This window comes from Theobroma umbraticum, unplaced genomic scaffold (assembly GCF_002168275.2).
Source record: "Theobroma umbraticum cultivar Fairchild unplaced genomic scaffold, ASM216827v3 scaffold_44.0, whole genome shotgun sequence".
Taxonomy (NCBI): Eukaryota; Viridiplantae; Streptophyta; class Magnoliopsida; order Malvales; family Malvaceae; genus Theobroma; species Theobroma umbraticum.
The window spans coordinates 3,764,491-3,783,619 of record NW_018397255.1 but is presented as its reverse complement, the minus strand read 5'-3'; the positions used below and the strand labels follow the sequence as shown (position 1 = coordinate 3,783,619).

General features: G+C 34.9%; 2 protein-coding genes across 3 annotated transcripts; both read right to left on the bottom strand.

Moving 5' to 3' along the window:
* Positions 1–1,889: 1,889 nt before the first annotated feature.
* Positions 1,890–5,210, bottom strand: CAD6 (cinnamyl alcohol dehydrogenase 6). Its single transcript, XM_021445478.2, has 5 exons — positions 5,043–5,210; positions 4,733–4,846; positions 2,757–3,270; positions 2,479–2,632; positions 1,890–2,383 (listed from the first exon to the last, which is right to left on the bottom strand). Exons 1-5 carry the CDS (start codon positions 5,138–5,140, stop codon positions 2,175–2,177), a joined length of 1,089 nt encoding a protein of 362 aa, XP_021301153.1. The 5' UTR covers positions 5,141–5,210; the 3' UTR covers positions 1,890–2,174.
* A 1,879-nt stretch (positions 5,211–7,089) lies between these two features.
* Positions 7,090–12,058, bottom strand: LOC110409387 (uncharacterized). 2 transcript variants are annotated; one of them, XM_021418712.1, is made up of 17 exons: positions 11,901–12,058; positions 11,629–11,772; positions 10,728–10,794; positions 10,391–10,512; positions 10,183–10,221; positions 9,973–10,095; positions 9,752–9,871; positions 9,510–9,651; positions 9,147–9,326; positions 8,909–9,061; positions 8,713–8,819; positions 8,534–8,624; positions 8,294–8,435; positions 8,007–8,163; positions 7,801–7,917; positions 7,590–7,716; positions 7,090–7,489 (listed from the first exon to the last, which is right to left on the bottom strand). In XM_021418712.1, exons 2-17 carry the CDS (start codon positions 11,736–11,738, stop codon positions 7,253–7,255), a joined length of 2,034 nt encoding a protein of 677 aa, XP_021274387.1. In that variant the 5' UTR covers positions 11,739–11,772; positions 11,901–12,058; the 3' UTR covers positions 7,090–7,252. The 2 variants fall into 2 exon arrangements, with proteins under 2 accessions (XP_021274387.1, XP_021274388.1); XM_021418713.1 differs by having other exon boundaries at positions 11,629–11,757.
* Positions 12,059–19,129: the final 7,071 nt, after the last annotated feature.

The window sequence follows — 19,129 nt, the reverse complement described above, 5'->3', positions numbered from 1 at the left end:
CCATTCCACTTAAGACTCACTAAGTATCAAAGGCAGGTTGTCGGGCCTACACCATCACCCTTCCCCTTTGTTCAATATTTTGCAGGACCTCAACCCAATCAGCCCAAAAGTCGTTGCTCTGATTTTGGCATTAATAGGAATTTTGGCCATTGAAGATCAGTTAGAGCTCAACCCGACCAGTGACCCTTATGTTTATGGAAGTTGTCTATTTCGCATCTAATTAGTTTTATACTTAATTATTTATTTCAAGTCTTCTATTAATTCTCGTAAAGTTTACATTCATACAGCTTATGGATTAATGAAATAAGATACCTAATTAAGGTTGCTTGTCGGGAGGGTAATTGGCAGCTTATAAAAGAGTTGATCATTATTCAATTAGATTAAATAAAAGTTAAAAGTATTCTCTAAATAGATTTCAATGAAATCGAATATAAAAGGTATTATTCATTGAGACATAAGTAATAAAATAATTATTTTTCTTTTTTTATTTGGTTGTATTCATTTTAAATTAGTTATCAACACGCTTAAATTGCGAGAGTTATTAATTGACATATAATTTGAATATCATTTTGTTAAAAAATTATTTAGAATAATTAAATATTTTAATAATATATTTTATCAATAAATTAAGTAACAAAGTGCTTGTTAACAACATTGTAGGGAAATAACTGTAATTGTAAATTCACTCGAGCATTTTATTTATTGGTTAGTACATGATTCGTAAAATTTGATTTTTTTTTAATTATAAAAAATAAAAAAAAACCTTAATTGTAGATAATATCAAAAATCATTTTGATTATCTAGAGGTTTTTAATAGCGGTTTGAGTTCATTAATCAATATGAAAAAAAAATTAGATCAGAGATTTTTCAATTTTTATAACTTAATCCTCTTTTTTTATTCTGAAACAACTAACTAATCCTACAAAAATTTTAAAAACTAAAATTTAAAATCATATTATTATTTCATTATTTCTATTTCCCTATTACTAAAAAATACATAATTAAAAGTAAAGAAATAAATAGATACCAAATAAAGCAAAAAAAAAAATGCTTAACTCTTTTACTAGCTTTTGGGGCTAATAATTTTGTTTTTGCTGTCTTGGTGAAATGTTGTTGTTTTCGTATAAATAAAAACCTTGCAGCTCCTCTCCTTTTCGCCCCTTATTAGTTTTGCTTTCTTCGTTACTAAACGACGTCGCAGTGGCGGCCTATAAAACCCCTCCGAAAACCTTGCCTATTTTCTTTTCCCGCTTTCTCTCCCCCTCTCTGCAACTTCACTGGAACAGCAAATCTCAATGAAATACTCGAATTTTGCTTCCATCTATCAATTTGTACGCAAAATTAATATAGTTAATCAAATAGATAACGCATAAAAATATAATCAATAAAAACATGTCATGTGTCTAAAATAATATCAGGACAAATTTAATTTTTATGATTCTTGAATTCAAAATTTTAGAGGATGGAAAAAATTATAAAATATTTTTAAAAAGGAAAAAAAAAAGGTAAAGAGATAAGGGAGAGAGAGCGAAGGAAGAGGAGGGAATACAGAAAGAAGGGAGAGAGGGCCAAGGGAAGGCCAATTACCAGGAGATTTCGTTGGCTTGAGGCAACTGTCATCGATTTACCTCCCTTCTCTCCCCTTCTCCCCTTTCTCTCCTCAATTTTTTTATTGCACTTTTTCTTTTATTTTTTTAACTTTGAACATAAAAAAATAAAATTAAAAATAATGTGATGCTTTTAATCATATATTGTAATTTTATTGAATATTTTGAATACATTAACCAATTAATTAATGTTGTTAGTTTGGTATACAAATTGTTAATGATGAATTTTTTAATTGCAAATGTTAAATTGAAAATTAAACTATAATTCAGATACTCTGTAACTTCGCAAAAATGAGCCTGGAGCATTTGTCCACAAGGACCTTTATTGAGGCACTTTGGTCATTTACCTACTTCCGCAATATTTCTCATGTCCAAAAAAAAAAAATAAAAACTGTCAAACATATAGCATTCGGTATTATTCATTGACTATTTAAAGTGCAGGATAACGAGTCTATGTTTAAGCAAGCGTTGCTCGATCACAAAACTACCCCAATGCCCAAGCATTTTAAAGCGAATGAGGATCACTGAAGCAGTAGTTTAGCAAGGCTCGACAGAGCCGGCTGATCTTCAAGGCTTGGTAGCAGCCAAGGTGTTTCCAATATCGATTACAAATCTGTATCTAACATCACCCTTTCCAAGTCTCTCCATCGCTTTGTTCACATAATCCATCGAAATAACTTCGATGTCTGCTTTTATGTTGTGTTTTGCTGCAAAATCAATCATCTCTTGTGTCTCTTTCATTCCTCCAATGCCACTCCCAGACATCGTCTTCCTTCCTGTTATTTCACGACATATATATAAAGTACTTGTCAGCTAATCTAGACTAGAAATCAAACTCCAAGACTGTCCTTATGTAATGTTTTATGGTTACCTATGATCAAAGAAAAGACAGGTAATTCAAGTGGCTCGTAGGGTGCGCCCACCATAATAAGCTTTCCATGGGATTTTAGAAGACCAAGCAATGGCATAATTGGATGAACAGCAGAGACTGTGTCAATGATTCCATCAAAAGTACCCATGGCGGCCTGCTCGAATCCGGAAACCCCCCGAAGAACAATTCAATTCCAATTTTTCTTTGAGCAAAATTAGCTAAAATAGCATCCAAATCACTAAGTTTACTTCAAATTTAGATAGTTATTTGAATATTACCTGCATTTTGTCTTGGTCACGGCTAGCCAAAAACGAATCAGCACCAAGATGTTCCAAGGCATCAGTTTTTTTATTAGGGGACGTGCTAATAACTGTTACTTTGGACCCCAAGGCCTTGGCAAATTTAACAGCTACATGACCCAGACCACCAAGGCCTACAATGCCGATGTGCTTTCCAGCTTCACCCAATCCAAAATATTTCAGTGGACTGTAAACAGTGATTCCAGCACAAAGCAACGGAGCTGCAGCGTCAAGGCGCATGCCATCAGGGATCCGGACAACGTAGCGTTCATTCGCAACCATTGAATCTGCATAGCCTCCGTATGTCATTGTTCCATCATAGTGAATTCCATTGTAGGTTAGTATCACTTTAGGACAGTAATTTTCCAGGTCATTGGCACAGCTCTCACAGCTGTGGCAAGCACCAACCATGCATCCCACTCCCACTTTATCTCCCACCCTAACCTTTTTCACTTTGCTGCCTACTTCAGTCACTTCCCCTACAATTTCATGCCTGCAAGTTATGGGGATTTCTGTTAGCATCTTGGCATTAATGGAATGGGTGTGATTTTTTGTTAACATACATTAAGATATTGATCAGATGTACTAAAACATCTTAGTGATTAGAAAAAGCTTTGATAATAAGGTTAATTATAAATTTTAGTCAAATAAACAAAATGAGAAGGAGTAATGGATTTTGAATCTGCATGGTATGGGTGTCTGGGCCAGCATTTTGTGGGCCTAAGGCCGAAAAGGTCTCTAGATTAGGCACTTGAGAGGATCACCGGGCAACTCAAAAACTATCCAGGGTTGGGCATAGGCTTTTTTGGGAATGAGTTAGTGTCTAAGTATGCCATATGGACCGGTTCTTTACAAAGCTACTTTCTACACGTGTGGTATGAAAAATAGCTATGCTGCTCTTCCTCTATTCTCAGCCATTTGTTGTAATTTTATTTGATTTAATAATGCAATAAGAAATAAAAATTCCTCAATATTATTTATTTTTAAAATAAATAAAAAATCTTCTTCAGTTATACCTAATTCTCCCCCTAATATTATTTATTCCACGTCTCATAGAATAGTTATAAAACTTATAATGATTAAATTACCACTCTTAAATTTATAAAATTACAACCCTATTCATATAAAATATTTTTTTCTCTCTCTTCTTCTTTTTCCTCTTTCTGTCAGTTGCTCTATCACGGTTTCTGTTTTATGAATTTGAGGTTCCATGAATTTGCTAATATTTTTTTTTGGTATAAATTTTACTAAATTATGTAAAGAGTATTTTGTTGCTTTAAAAAATAAATATTATTATAATAAAAAGTTTTAATTTATAATTATATATTATAAAAATTAATATTTTAAGTTTAGATATTAATTAAAATTATTAATATCTTAATAATATTATTATTAAATTATAAATAAAATATTTAATATTTAAAATATTAATAATTAAAGTATACTAAAATATTAATATTTAAATTATTAATTATTAATATTTTAAAAAATTATAAATTATAAATATTTAAAAAATAAAATAAAATAAATAATCATATATTATCATAACCTGATGCCTACCTATAATTGTCATGCGCACTTCGACATTATCAGGAAACGACCAATTTTGGTGGGTGCAAGATAATACCGACTTTGATAAAGAGGAATAATATGTCTAGTACTAAAACCCAATTGGGATTAGCCGATTAGGCATGTTTTGTCAGAGTTTCTTCTTATCATGTGTGAACAAAACCCACCAAAAATTTATCTGCTCATAGGAAAGAGACATATTAGTGCATTTCAAGAGGGATGGAATTTATCCCATAATGAGAAAAGTGGGTGGGTGGGAATGTTGCTGTTTCCTTTTCATTATGCAATGGTCCAGGAAAGAAAAAAAGAGTTGAAGATCAAAAACTACTACTAGTATGAAGAGGAGAACCAGAAAGAGATGATAAGACTTAAATGGATGGTCTCACCCGGGAACCATAGGGTAGATGGAGAGGCCCCATTCATTTTTGATATTGTGAAGGTCAGAATGGCATATCCCACAATACAACACCTTAAACCTCACATCGTCTTCACCGGTTGCCCTGTACTCACGTTATCATATTCAAAGAATTTATTACCAACATGAAAGCTTAACCAAATGTTAAACAAATAAGAAATACAAGTATATAACCTCAAATTTATAGAACAGAAACATCAAGAGAGAGAGAGAGAGGTAGGCATGCATCTGAAACTAATAGAACTAGCATATAGTAACAAAGAGAAATTGAGAAAATTCACCTTCTGGAGAAGTTGAAAGGAGAGAGATGACCAGATGCGTCCCTGGCAGCCCAGCCGAAGGTCTCTACAGGGTGCTCTTTTTCTGGTGAGTTCGCCATTTTCGACCCAATTTCCAAAGTGCGATAGGCGATGAGAGAAAATGAAAGTGCCTTGTACAGGTTAGCCTCTTATCATGTCATTTTAAGTGCTGCCTCCCTTAGGCTTTCGTAGCTGACTGCTGACGTGACATCTGAGCTAAATGCTGACTAAAAGTATATGATTGCAATCCTGATTTTTTTTGCTTCTTAATTTCCTGGTTTAAATTCAATTACTCAAGTTCATTTAAAACAAAAGGGAAAATCAACTTTTTTTCCTTATGAAGGTTATATTATTTGAATTTACTTTATTTAAATATTTTCTTTATGTTCATTTACGTGCCTTTTTCTTGCAATTTTTTTACTTAAAAAATCAAGAATAAATCAATGAAGTGACAACTAAAGAGAATCTTACATAAATGAAATGAAAATTAACTTGTTATCTCTAGTTTCATCATAATGGAGGATAGAAGTTTTAATTTTATCGAACATCTCTCAGTCGATAGATTCTCTTAGTTTGATTCTATTAACGTTGTGTATTTGTCACTTTTTCAATTCACAGCAGAACAAACAATTAAAGCTTAGTTTTGAAACATTCGTTCCAAAGAAATTTAATTATTAATTATTAATTATAAGTATATTACAAACATCTCTTTCGAATCCTATGTAATGGCTATGTTCTTTAGGAGTAATTAATTAAATAATTAAGATCTTCAATCTTCATATTTATATAAACAATACGTACATAATTACTTCCAATTACTAGTATTATGTTTCACCTCACCAGCCTGCTTGAGGAAAAACCAAAGGCATACCAACTGTTCCCAAGAGGATTTATCTTCCTTGGCCCTTTATGATTTAAGTTTTTCTTTTTTTTTCCTGATTTCTAAACTTCCCTATATATTGGTTTTACAATTCACATCCTTCTCAAAAGAGTAAATTAAGAACATTATTGGACAACTTCAACTTTAATGCTTTTGTCCACATATTTAGAAGTGAAGCAACATGGTGAGTGGCTACAGGATGATACCAAATATTAAATAATACCAAACCAAGAAAAGGAAAAAGAAAAGACATTAGACAAAAACTTGTAGTTCCATGTGTGTTGATATAAAAAAATCTTAATGACATGTTAGACTTTGATTTGTTGGATTTATTGTTCATGTTGTAAGAGAAGTTATGTAAAGATTTTCCAGTAACCTCGAGGAAAAGGACATACTCAACTAGTATTTTTTTTTAAAAAAAATTTAACTTATATTTTTCCATTTAGATATTCCTTAATTTTGATTAATTGTTTTCATCATATTTTAATCAGGTTCGATTCTCTCCATTGTTTTTTAACACATCCATCATCACCATTTATACGTGTAAGATTCAATTTTAAATTGTAAATCTCATACATATAAATAAAAATTATTTTAAAAGTGCATTCAAAAGTGATACATACAAAATAGTGAAAGAGATCAAGTCGCACACCTTTAATTAGTTGTTCCTTTGGCAAGATTGTAAGACAAGACTGAAATATATTCAATAGAAGTTCTTTCGGGAAGTTGGCACACTACGAATTTTACAGGCGTACACCTTCTTCGGCCTTTGAAAGATTTGGCCCTTTGTGTTTTGCGATGGCACTTTACCATAATTTTTGCATTCTGAACAAATAGATTACTGCTAATTTATCGATAAAATTTCTCGACCAGAATCAAGCAATAAAGGGGCAGGATTAATTAAGATCCTAGGAACTAGGAAGTCCTAGGTTCAAGTCCTAGGTTCAAGTCCCGGCTTTTTTTGAAAGGTGGTTTTGTGCTTTTGTTTTGTTTTTTTTTAATCTGGTCTTTTGGCGTATTTGATGTAATTTTCTTTTGGACTGCTCCCCTCCTGTTTGGTAACAGGGGTCGTTTGTCCTGGAATTGGAAGTTGCCAAAACCAGAGATTTTAAAGAAAGGAGTGTTCAGAGCAACCCGATGAGCCACACATTAATTGAACCACATTTTTGCTTTAATTTCGCCTTTGACGTACTAACTTACTATGCATATAAGCCACAATCAGGCTTGAATCAAAATTTACTCGCAACGCCTATAAAAAAATTACAGCCAGAAAGAATATCAACTATCATCTATTTGTATATTGACTAATTGATTAATTTGTTGGTCCTTCTAATCGAATGTAGTCATACATTACTGAGTCGAATGCGCCCGTGCTTCTTGTCTGACTTAGAAAGATTGTATTTTCCCCTTTCTGAAATTGATTACCAGGCACAATAATACTATACAATCTGTATAATCCATGAATTCCATGCCTAGCTACGGCATTATCGCTGCCTATTAGCCTCGTTGTAAAATAAGCTCGATCAGAATCTGGATCGTTGAATCGAACCTATGAATGCAACGGTAAATGGTTCATCAGTAAAAACCAGTAAGTGAAAGACTACCCTGATAAATGATGGCGGAGGATGTGAGACTGATCAGGTTTATACCTGTACTTCAGCATAAGAAGCTGATGCCAAGGCCAATTGGAGAGTGTAATTTCCTGTCTCGCTCACATCTTCGAGATTGTACTTAATCTGCCATGTGGTTGGCCGCTTTGTACTGTTCCCTCCATCCCTGTAATTGAAAATATTAGGACCAAACCAAACTCCCCTGAAAATATACAGGGATATTCAGGAATTAGTAACTTGAAATTAGCACCTGGTAACATGAGCATAGAACCAATTCCGAGAATAATTACTAACGCCCACAGTGTAGATAAGATCACCGTGACGATAAATATCTGAGTAGCGTTCCCACAATCCGTATTGTCTATATCTGCTCGATTTTAGACATAATTGTAAGTTGATGAAACCTGCGTTGAAATCTTAGACAGAAAGGTGTGACCATGTCGTTAGAGTGCTTACCTGTCCACGTCATCTATGCATATTGAGTTCATAAGTGTTGGGTATGGATCCGGTACGTAGAACTCGGCAGCTGTCCGGTCAGGAATCCCGATTTCCCACAATGTCGGACCATTTCTTGGAGGATCATATATAAGAGTACCCAAGTTGATGTCATTTCCTGCATTCAGAATATGTTAATGAATGAATCTCCAATAAAAGCTAGTTGAAATGGGCCAGAAAGGCAAGCTTAAGAATAGATGTTAAGCCCACAAAACCAACAAGTACACTAATTTGGAGATTAATTTTACCTGGTTCGACAGTAATGTTGGGATCTGATTTGTAGTTTCCAATGAAACCAGGGACCCATGCATACAAATTATACTCCCCTGGTCGAACATTTTCTATTTTGAAACGGCCATTCTGGTCGGTTTGAGTCCAGAATTGATAGCCCTGAAAACAGAAAAGACGACAATAAAAACCAGTCCTAGTTCCCCGTTACACTTGATGTATGTTTATATCTGAAATGCAACTTTGTTAACGACATTAACCTTTCCTTCTGTTTGCCATGATCCTGCCTCACCAGGTGGTGCCAACCCCACAAAGGCAGATTGCGCCTGCATCAAGTCATTATCCATGTATCTGAACCAAGAAAATTAAAGATAAACCCTTATGCAACAATATATTATATGATGATGACAAAACTGAAGAAAAAAGGAACATGAAATACCGGTCTCGCACTAGTAATTGACCACTAACTTTTCCTCGTCCATCAGCATTAGGAAAATCTTCTGATCCGGTGAAATTGTACGGCCAGCTTTCAATTTCTTGATTCAACTAATGGTGCACAAAAAGTGACATTAACATATATAGTTAGCTGATCGAGATAATTTAAGATTTTAGGTTACGAAAAGCAGCTAACAAACCTGGCGTTTCCCGTCTTCCCAGAGTGTCTTGCGAGCATCTTCTGAAGCAGAATTAAGATAGATTAGAACAGGACCAAAGACCTTTTTCCAAGGCTCTCCTTCGTTATAAGATGTTTCTATATCCTTTCCGGCATAATGCGTACTAACAAACATCTGCATTAAAAACCAATAAAATTTTAGAAATGGAACTGTGCTTTAAAAGCTTTTACGTTTGTGTATTGCTTATAGGTAGACTTACGGAGAGAGCGGTGGGACCAGCGTGAGAAGTGAGGTCCTGATGGTGAGGGCCACCAGTACGGAACTCATTGCTGGGGGTGATTACCCAGAAACCCACGGCTGGATTATCGTCGGATTCGGCTATCCACCCATGAAGCTTGTTATCTTTGTTTTCACAAGAATATTGGTACTTGTCATCAACCTGCGGCCCACATTATCACGGGACTGTAAAATAATGTACTCGGAAAGACAAAGACACAGAAAAAAAGAAGCCATGTTTTTTCAACGCCTAAAAGGAATTGATTCCCCAAAAGGGTCCTACTTTACCACACCAAAATTAGAATAAAACTTAGTTTAGAGTCTCGAAGAAAAAGAAAATAAACACCTCTCCTCTAAGTCTTGGATCGGTTGGATTGGTCAATAGAACAGCTTCTTTGAAGGCAAGAGTCTGACTGCGATCAGAGTTTCGATCTCGTCCCATAGGCATGACCCTTTGTCTGGTGTCTGATAACGCCATGAACCGAAACCTGATTCAAAATGTCGCAGGAAACATTGACATTATTTTTCCTGTTTCGACAAAAAGAGATCTTGATTATATAGTTATTAAGGGTTTCATCTTTGTTTTACTTGTCTTCCTGGAGTTTGAAAGCAATCCTTATTTGATACATTTGAGCAGCTGGAAATTCTGCCAGGCGCTCGAAGATACCGTACATGTAGACCCCGGAAACGCCTCGGCGGACTATGTACCTGGAAGAATGTTAAAATAAATGCAGGGAAATCAAAAGTCGTTCTTCTAAGCTGCACATTCAATTCTTGGAGAATGTTTTGAGGTCTTTAACATTGCATACCTTTTGTCTATGTTTAAGGGAACTGCCTTGCGATAGTCTGTTGTATAATTCCAAGTTTTGCTAAAGGAAAGCTCCACTAAATCGTCAGTTTGTGTTATGACCTTGAATTGTTCTGTTTCTATTCTGCAGGAGCGAGCAAACAGTGTCAATTAAAGAAATGAAAGATAGATATTCATTTGCAGCAGCACAAAAGGGTGGTTGTGAACTTACTTGTCAATTGCATTGTCATCCCAGACAATGTCCCAGTACCTAAAATATATTCCATTTTTTATCCCCATCCCCCCCAAAAAAAAGAATCTTAGAAAAGATGAACATGGTGTTTCCAAAACTGTGAAGTTGAAAAAACAAAAATAAAGGAAAAATAGAATAAAGATACAAGAGAGGAGAGAACTTTTGGGAGTAGCTAAGAAACGCATACCCTTTATTTTGGTCCTTGTTTCTACTTTCAAGCACATTATCAAATCCCTTATATTTTAATCCTATCAGATAACCATTTGGATTTCCGATGGTGACTTGAACAAGACCATTATCAATAACCACCTGAAAAGATCAGAATAAATAGAAGAAAAGATTAAGTAATTCAATGCTTTTAGAAAAAAGAGTCATGCTTCATGCATTTAAGAATTAGAACTGTGGAAAGCATAGTGAACCCTTTTATACTTCACCTATTGCAAATTCACTTACTATTTAATTTTCTTTTCATCACCAATTATAAACAAAACTTAGAACCTTATAAGAGGGGACTGTCATCTTACTCTGTTATCATCACTTGTTTCCAGCTGGACTTGAAGAGGGTCAGTGGTGTCACCTCTTAGGAGTTTTCTGCAAATCAAACATCCAAAATTTTATTTTTTTAAATGTCCTATTTACTGATGTTTAATTTGTCCATGAAATGATGAAAAGAAAACATGAATAGCCAAATATTGATGTTCCAAGAGAGGGGTAGAGAGGTAAAGTTGGCGACTTTTGGGCATATAAAACAATTTCAAAAAAAGACAAAAAAAAAAAACCCTTATTAATAGAATTACCAACATTCCTAACGAACAAGCTTACTATGTAACTCTTAGATTGGACATTTTTATTCACAAAATTTGAACTCAAAATTTTTATTTGAGAATTTTATAACAAAGACAAAAGAACATAAACATATAAATCCATGCATTCACATGCTATGTTAACAAAAAAAAAGGGAAGGTCAAAGAAGTTTATTGCCACCCAAAAAAAGCATTGCCACAGAGAAGAGGAGCTGTTGGGATACCAAACTCTTAGAACTTATGTCACGGGTCACAATTCAATCATGCCCGGTACTTCAGGTTAAGTGTGAAAAAGTCATGGTGTCCAAAGCCGATAGGCCTAATCAAGTCATGAGAGAGAGAGAAATTTTAAAGAGATGGAAGAGAAGACAGAGAACAACAAAACAAAGAAAATTACTGGAAGTATATTAAAATTTTCAACCCATAACTCCTTATATTTAACCTGGTGCGGCATAAAGCAACAGGGCATGCGGACTAATCAACTGTCTTAAAAGCAATGCACTCCCTCCTTCCCTCGCTCTCTCTCTCTCTCATCAGCAGAAAAAGCGCAGGGACAGAAACATACAAAATAGAACAGGAAAAAAAAAGTTTGGGAAGAGCGAGAAAAGGGTAGGGGAAGAACCTGGCTGAAAGTTGTTCAGAAGAAGCAGATAGAAAGAGTAATAACTCAATGGTCATTACTAGCCAGAAAACAAGCTGTGTCAAGTGGCTCCTATTCGCCACCTTCTCCATTATTCTTGATGAACCGGAGCTGCAAATTTATGAACTAAAACATAAACAGGGAAATTCTATTCAATAAGAGGATTCCGAATGTTCATGCTTTTAAGGACATAAAATGAAAGAAATCCAAAAATGGTAAGGAGAGCAAAAGAGCTTTCAGCTAATCAAACTCACCATAAAAGGAAAATCCACTGAGCTTGACAATGTCAATCTTTTGAAAGCGAAAGAGTAGAGAGAAGGAATCAATGGATTCTGTGATTGGACAAAAGGTTGGTTTTTCCGGGGTTGCACTCTCGGATTTTTCGTTACAAAAATTAAACAAAGGATCCTTAATGGCGTTCTGAAACGTGCGCAAGACATAATGGGCACAGCCCGATGGGGTTTATATATGTAGTCTAATGGCAAAACAGCGACTCCTGATTCTTAGTATTAGTTTTACAGTCACGGCTGTCTTTTATTGTATATTATTCATTTTAATTGGAGTTGTTTGACCGGGACTATAACTTCTCTAGGCAAAAGTAAACTGCTCTACAATTACCGAAAAAAAAAAAAGCGATAACTAGAAGTTGTGATAATATTTGATAAACTCCAAAGTCTTATATCATGTAGAAAATTATTTGGTAGATTTTAATTCATTTTTGATAATGTTTTTATTAAATAAAAATAAAGTATAATTCTCTTTAAAATTTTATGAATTATATTAAAAGATAAAATAAGAAGGTATAAAAATTTAATTAAAGCTCTTTCATAACGGGTATCAAGCACGGCAGTAAATGTGTGTGAAAAGCAGCAGGTCCAAAATCTTTCTAACGAGGTTTTCACGGTTTAATTAAACGCCAAATTCTTGGGTCATTTAGAATTAGTCATCAGAGGGTAGCTTTGTCTTAAGGAAAAGTATCACGTGCCCAATGTTCCTTGTTCCTGGCTTTGACAATTTTGGATACCAAACTGGCATTTTGTTCACCAAAATTTAGGTCTGGAAACAACATAATTCACAAATGGTAGGAAAAAAAATACTACTCGTAATTCCGTTCCTACTGTTTACTTTGAAAGTTCCAACAAGGTTTTGATCCAATGAAGAAATTTGAATGAAATGTGAAAGTTGAAAAACGAAAAAAGAATAGTCAAAATTGAGAAAAGGGTGAAATAGAAAAGGTTTTGACGAGAAAACAAGAATATTGAGCGGACAAAGTATTCAACTTGTTCTGTTATCAAACAAGATTTGCACAAGGTTCATAGAAAGCCCTGACGATTCGAGAGCAATTCTTATTATGGAAGTAAATTAATATAGAATTTTAATTAGGGGTTGGTTTAGCTTCATAAAGAAAGTCATTAAAATCATACCAAGAGTAACAGTGACACAAATCTCAGACCATATCATCACCAGATTTGAGATTCAAATCATTAAGTGGTGTAAATGCATTCCACGCTGTTTAATACATCTCCCAATCAACCTTTTTTATTTTTTTTCTACCGTGCTGCCTACACTTAAATGGCTTTATTCTTAGATTACTAGCCAATTAAAACAACTTCGCCTTTTTTCTCTTCCTTGCATCTTCGGTCATTGAGCCTTTGAGTAGCCATCATTGCCTATAGAATTTCTAGTTTCGGCCCCTTAATGGAGTTGCAAAAGCCTGTTAAGACCCTGAACAGATTCCAAAAAATTAATCCAAATAAGCAATGACGATTTGGGAAATTTTCAGGTTTGAATTTAGATAACACTTTGGCCAATGGAAACTCCACATGGCATCAACCAACCCCAACGCTTAGATTGCCAAGGTCAAAAACAACCAAACCTTGCAGTCCTGCTACTGTGACTTTTACAACACCTTGTGCTGCACTCAAGGCGCAAAACATATAAATATGGGCAGCTCAATCTCCCGGATACCTTTCCCATGCCAATTTATTCTTTCCCCTTTACCAGAACCACCACCATTCGAATCTCTGCTTTTTAACTTAATTTCAGTACCCTATTTTTGCAACTGCAGTTCCTCTAGCAGGGCCACAAAGCAAACAAGAACAAGTGCAGTCAACACGAGGACATTTCTTTTTCATTGAACAGTTAATTATTTAATGGATGAAGTAGATTAATTTAAATGATGAATCGACAACAACGAATGGGATTTATCTTATAAATCAAAGGAAAAAAAAGTTGGATTTGGATTCCAGCCGAGTGACGATATCTAACCAATGGCAAAATTGGTTTTATAATTAGTCTAGTTATTATATCCATATGCCAATGTCAATTCTGGTTAGTTAAAGTGGTTGAATATTTTTTGCACATAGGTCAAAAAGTCGTTAGTTTAGTGGTTGCAACGTGAGATTGTTTGATTAAAGGATTTGGTTTGTTTCAATGGTTGAACTAAATCTTGAAACTTGAAAGACGTCATTTTGTTTCTTCGTCGGTGAAAAACAGACGACAAATTTGATTGCTGTAAAGCCTAAAGAAGGTCTTTTTTCCTTCTTTTTCTTCAGTTTTTCATTCATTCTAGATTGGTTTACGTTTCTCCTTACGTTCACTTTCTCTTCAAACAGCTGACAATTGGACAAATTCTGCTCGTCTTTTAACTAGTTTAATTCTATTCTTTACGAGTCTTGAGCTCATTTTTGACAATCTCTACTTTCAATTATGCTCAAGGATGAAAACAATGAAGACTTAATTGTACGGTCATAAATATGTTAATTTTCAACGATTGTACATAGATTTTACTCAATTGATTAGAGGATTAAGGTTTTTAATTTTTTTTGTCTATGTGTACATTTCATCATAATCAATATCTTGTTAAGATAATTCGTAGGTATTTTTATATGATACATAATGATAACGTTATATATAAAATATATATATTTGTTAAATGGTAATGATACTCATACCTAACATTTCATGGAAATTAAGCAATTTATGAGAATAACTTATATCTTGCTGCATGCATGTTGATAATTTTCCATTCTTTTGCACGTTTGTGTTTTGGCCTAATGTTCTTTCTTCATGGAAAATGTACGGTTGCCCAGTCCTTTAAAGTGGCTGCTTAACCAATTCTTTGGCAAAAATTTTGGTTAAGATCCAATACAAATATAGCCACGTTTTAAACCTAAAATAATATTTGGACCGAGTCCTACCTGCAGCAATTTCGATTGGAATTGTATTTTCCTAATGCGGGGTCTTTATGGAGACTTCATCGTACGGTTCAATTTCCAATTTAATTCTATCTATAAAAACAAACTTATTCCATGTAATTCAAAAATTAGGCACAAAAATAAGATAAACATGTTTTCGCACCTGAAAATAATATTTGTTTAATGATGTTGAATTTCGATTTTTGTTTACCAAGGATGTATTGATACATAATCTGGTCTACCATCCTAGATACAGAGTTAGAAGATAAAATGAGAATGGCAACCTGCAGACTGTTGGGTGTGTGTCTTTTCACTTGCACCACACACTCGATCGTCGAAAACCGCTCTGAGAAATACAATGCAACTAAGTGCGGAAACTAGTCACACTGAATAAATGTTGTTCGGGAAATACAATGCGAAATAGTGAACACAAAGTGGGCCCGCACAAATCCTGAAATATCGGCTCTGACAGGAATGCGCCCGCCACCACCCGTCTGTGCTCCAGATGCGTGCTCGATGCTCCTGTGATCGCGTACGTGCAATCCGCGATCACTTCCGACTTCCTGACGGCCCGAAATGCGCCTCGGAAGTCCGCTGTCCCGTATCTCCAAAACCGTGCGTCGGATGACGAAACCGACGTCGCCGTTGGAACCGCAGCGCGTCAAAATCCCCGGGGTAGCATCCCCGTCGAAATCCGGGTCGGTCGCCGGAGGTTGCCGGAATCCGGTCACCGGTCGTCTTCTCCGGGAACTGGTTTTCGGTCAAACTCGACCAAAACCAACGCGACCAGAACTGATGCGTTAGCCTCCTCCTTACAGTGCTCTCCGCGCCAACCGTCGCTTGAAATACCTCCCGGATCGGTGAAACCGAGCTCTCCAAGTTTCGGTCGCCGGAATCCCGCCGTCCGGCAACACCACTGCCCAAGACCGGGCTCTCCAAGCTCGCCTCAACACGCCGTGCAAGGATCCGCAGGCTGTGAGAATCACCTCCCTCACCGGAGAGAGATCCGAGCCCTCCAAAGGTAGCCCTCTCCTCTCTCTCTTTCTTTGTTTCGATTTGCACCCGCGAGCTCCACACCAAGCGAACGCACGGACCCCTCACCAAAGTCAAAAATGGTGGGGTTACAGTACGTCATAAAATAACACAGACACCTAGTGCTACGGTTATGTAGATTGACCGACGTCTTTTGTTCTATTAGGTCCCCGGAGAAAACTTCAGCTTGGGTCTCACAGCATGAACAGAACAGAGTGCCCCCATAAATAAACACACCTCGACATGGTGATACAATGACCATTACAACCTTGCATCTCAGAGAAGGAGAGTAGAAAGCTCATAATATACTTCAACTTCACCATGTAACACACAGCATTAAAGCACACAACCACATGCCTCGGACAATCACAAAGCATTCATAAACTTCAGCCACATAGCACCATACCGAAATAAGGCACCATATAATCATACAAATAATAAAAGACCAACATCAGAACACAACCAGTGTACAGGAAGAAATTAACCAGCTGGTGCCAATGGGAACAAATGAAAGAAGGGAGGAGGGCTGAGCACCATTCGATGGCCAAGCATAAAACATTTTCAGACCCGTCCAGTCCGGAAGGACAAACAAGAAAGGACAAGCAATCGCGTTACATCAACTATTTTTGCTAAGGGTGATGCCACGTGTTATGCTACCTGATACTAGTACTCGCTGTTTTGTGACCAGTCCACCAACATTGTGACATGTGGATTCTGGTGTTTGCGGCTTACATTTCGGGGATTTCGCCGGGTTGATAAATATAATAATAAAAAACAATAAATAAAATGAAAACAGAAGAATCGATCTCAATCCATTTTAATTACTTTATAACACAAAAAAATAAAAATGTCATTTGAGCTCCAACTCGGTATAATCGAATTGATAATAATTAAGCAATTAATATTTTAGATCTCAAACAAAGTTATCTTATCCAAAATAATAAGTTAAATAATACTTTATTTGATCATAATATATATACATACTATAATCCTTTTATCTTGGAATGGATTAAAATTGTCAATCTGCTATTCTTTCTTAAGGTAAATTCTAATTATCTTTGGCTTACCTCTTGAACACGTTTCTCATTAATAGATTAAGATTAGAAGAAAATAATCAGCCTCCTTAGTCATTAAATGCACTTTTCCCATGATTAATATTTTGAGTATAAAAGACGAGCAAAGGGCATTAACAAACGAGATACTACTTTGCAGTAGTTTTTGTCATCATCTAAAAGAATTTGTGACCAAATCCAAGATTGCGCAAGTGTACTAATTAGATAATGACCAATGTTTTTGAGAGATAAGACCATTACCATTATATATCATTCCAAGGAAGAGTATAGGTTACAAAGACAAATTAATTATTTCCTAAAATTAGTAATTGAAACCTAATCTAACTGCCTATATTGACTATAATTTGATGAGCTATATAATTATCAAATTTAATTACAAACACAATATCAAATGAAATAAAAAAAATAAATCTGGCTTTAGAGTTTTCGCGATTATTATATATTACCTTTAATGGCAATTTCCCAATATAGTTTGGCTCATTATGTATTTCTAATTGTATTGAACATATTTTATTAAAAATATATTTTTAATTCTAATAGTATTGAATAATATATAGATTAATATTATGAAATTTCCAATTATATATAATCAAAACATTAATTATGTTTCAACTATAATTATATTTTTTTAATAAATAATTGAATTTATACTTTATACATATTTTTATTTTTTATATAACTATTATTATAATTTAAAAATAAAAAAATCGGGCATAATATATGACGATAAATGCCAATTCATGTATAAAGGCTTAGATTTGAAATGTCAAGCAGGGGCCACCAAGTTTCTGTGGGCAGGGGTGGGCTTAGGTAAAAGTTGTTAGCAATGTATAGCAAAAGTTCACTCCAGTTTGGCCCACCTCCAATATGCTAACTTGATTTGAAAGCCCAAAGCTTCTCTCTATAAATAAAGAGCCGAAGAGGGACCCAGTGTCATTGAAGTAAATGATAAACAAATAAATTAAGCTTCATTTCTTATTTTTTTTTCACTTTTTTATTGATTTAATTTCCAAATATTCATTTTTATTTTTATTTTTATAGAGTAAAAGCATAAAAAATAAAAAGTTATTTAACCAGCTAGAAAATTGGAGGAATGAGACGGGAAAATCGAGGGTAAAATCATGTTAATTTGCTAATCAGTTAAACTTTTTATCTTGTACGTTACAATCAGGTTTGTCCAACTCTATTGTAATATTCTTGGAAGGGAATGAGGAACGGCAGAAGTAATCTTTAAATCAGAAAATACTTGATATATGTAGCCAAACTGATTGGCAATCATGTAAGCTTTGATGAAACCGAAGGGATAAAAATGTCGGATGATACCATATTTGGCAGACACGACAAGTTTAGTAAAAGCCATAGGAAGCCACCAGATTTTGATAGGGGCACCGAATGGACAAAGACAAAATGAAGGTTTGAAGAAACAAGATTAGATTCATTAGCTTTCTGGAGGTTCTTTCGAATTTTCCGTTGTCTTCATGGAGACAGCTGACATACAATTTATAGAGGTCACATCGACATGAAAATGGAGCAGCAGCTTGCCCTTTCTTTCCTGGTTGGTTTTATTATGTAGATGCTATATGCTCGGAGAAGCGAATAAAAAGATCATAACCTTGTTAATCCTCCTGGTGCCAACATTTCTTTTAATCAACCATCAATTTACTCAAGATGAAAAGTAGTCGCCTCTTTCATCAACCCTACAAGTTAATTTGAAGTATTTCCGACCCGTTATGGTTAGAGCTTGCAATTCTACATAATTTTGGTTCTGATTTATGAGAATAAAGTACGCTCAAAAACAGCTAACCCAAGGCTGAGAAATATGACAGTGCTATTGGTTAATGTGGTTGGCATAGATGGTTCCATCGATCTATACCACATGACCTATGATTCTTGATTTGCTATTTTTGGATTTCAAACAAGCTAACGAGACACCATGATCTCATCCAGAATCGAGAAGAAGAACCAAATTCCGACTATTTCATAAGTTCTGTCTAAGCTTTTTCAGTTTAACACAGTAACATGGATATAGGTTATTAGACCACGATTATGAAAAAAAATGATGCATCCATTTATCTCAAAATTCATAAAATACATTAAATAAATACAAGATGCATGGTTAAGCTATATCTCATCTTTTTCCTTTCCTATATTTGTATGAAATGGAGAGTTAAAGGGAATATA

Coding starts and splice junctions, on each gene's coding strand:
- CAD6 (XM_021445478.2), bottom strand. CDS start 5,140: ATGGCGAACTCACCAGAAAAAGAGCACCCTGTAGAGACCTTCGGCTGG. Junction 3,271..4,732: donor ATCTACCCTATGGTTCCCGG/GTGAGACCATCC, acceptor CATAACTTGCAG/GCATGAAATTGTAGGGGAAG. Junction 2,633..2,756: donor GTGACCAAGACAAAATGCAG/GTAATATTCAAA, acceptor GGATTCGAGCAG/GCCGCCATGGGTACTTTTGA.
- LOC110409387 (XM_021418712.1), bottom strand. CDS start 11,738: ATGGAGAAGGTGGCGAATAGGAGCCACTTGACACAGCTTGTTTTCTGG. Junction 9,652..9,751: donor TTCAAACTCCAGGAAGACAA/GTAAAACAAAGA, acceptor ATTTTGAATCAG/GTTTCGGTTCATGGCGTTAT. Junction 8,436..8,533: donor CATGGCAAACAGAAGGAAAG/GTTAATGTCGTT, acceptor TTCTGTTTTCAG/GGCTATCAATTCTGGACTCA.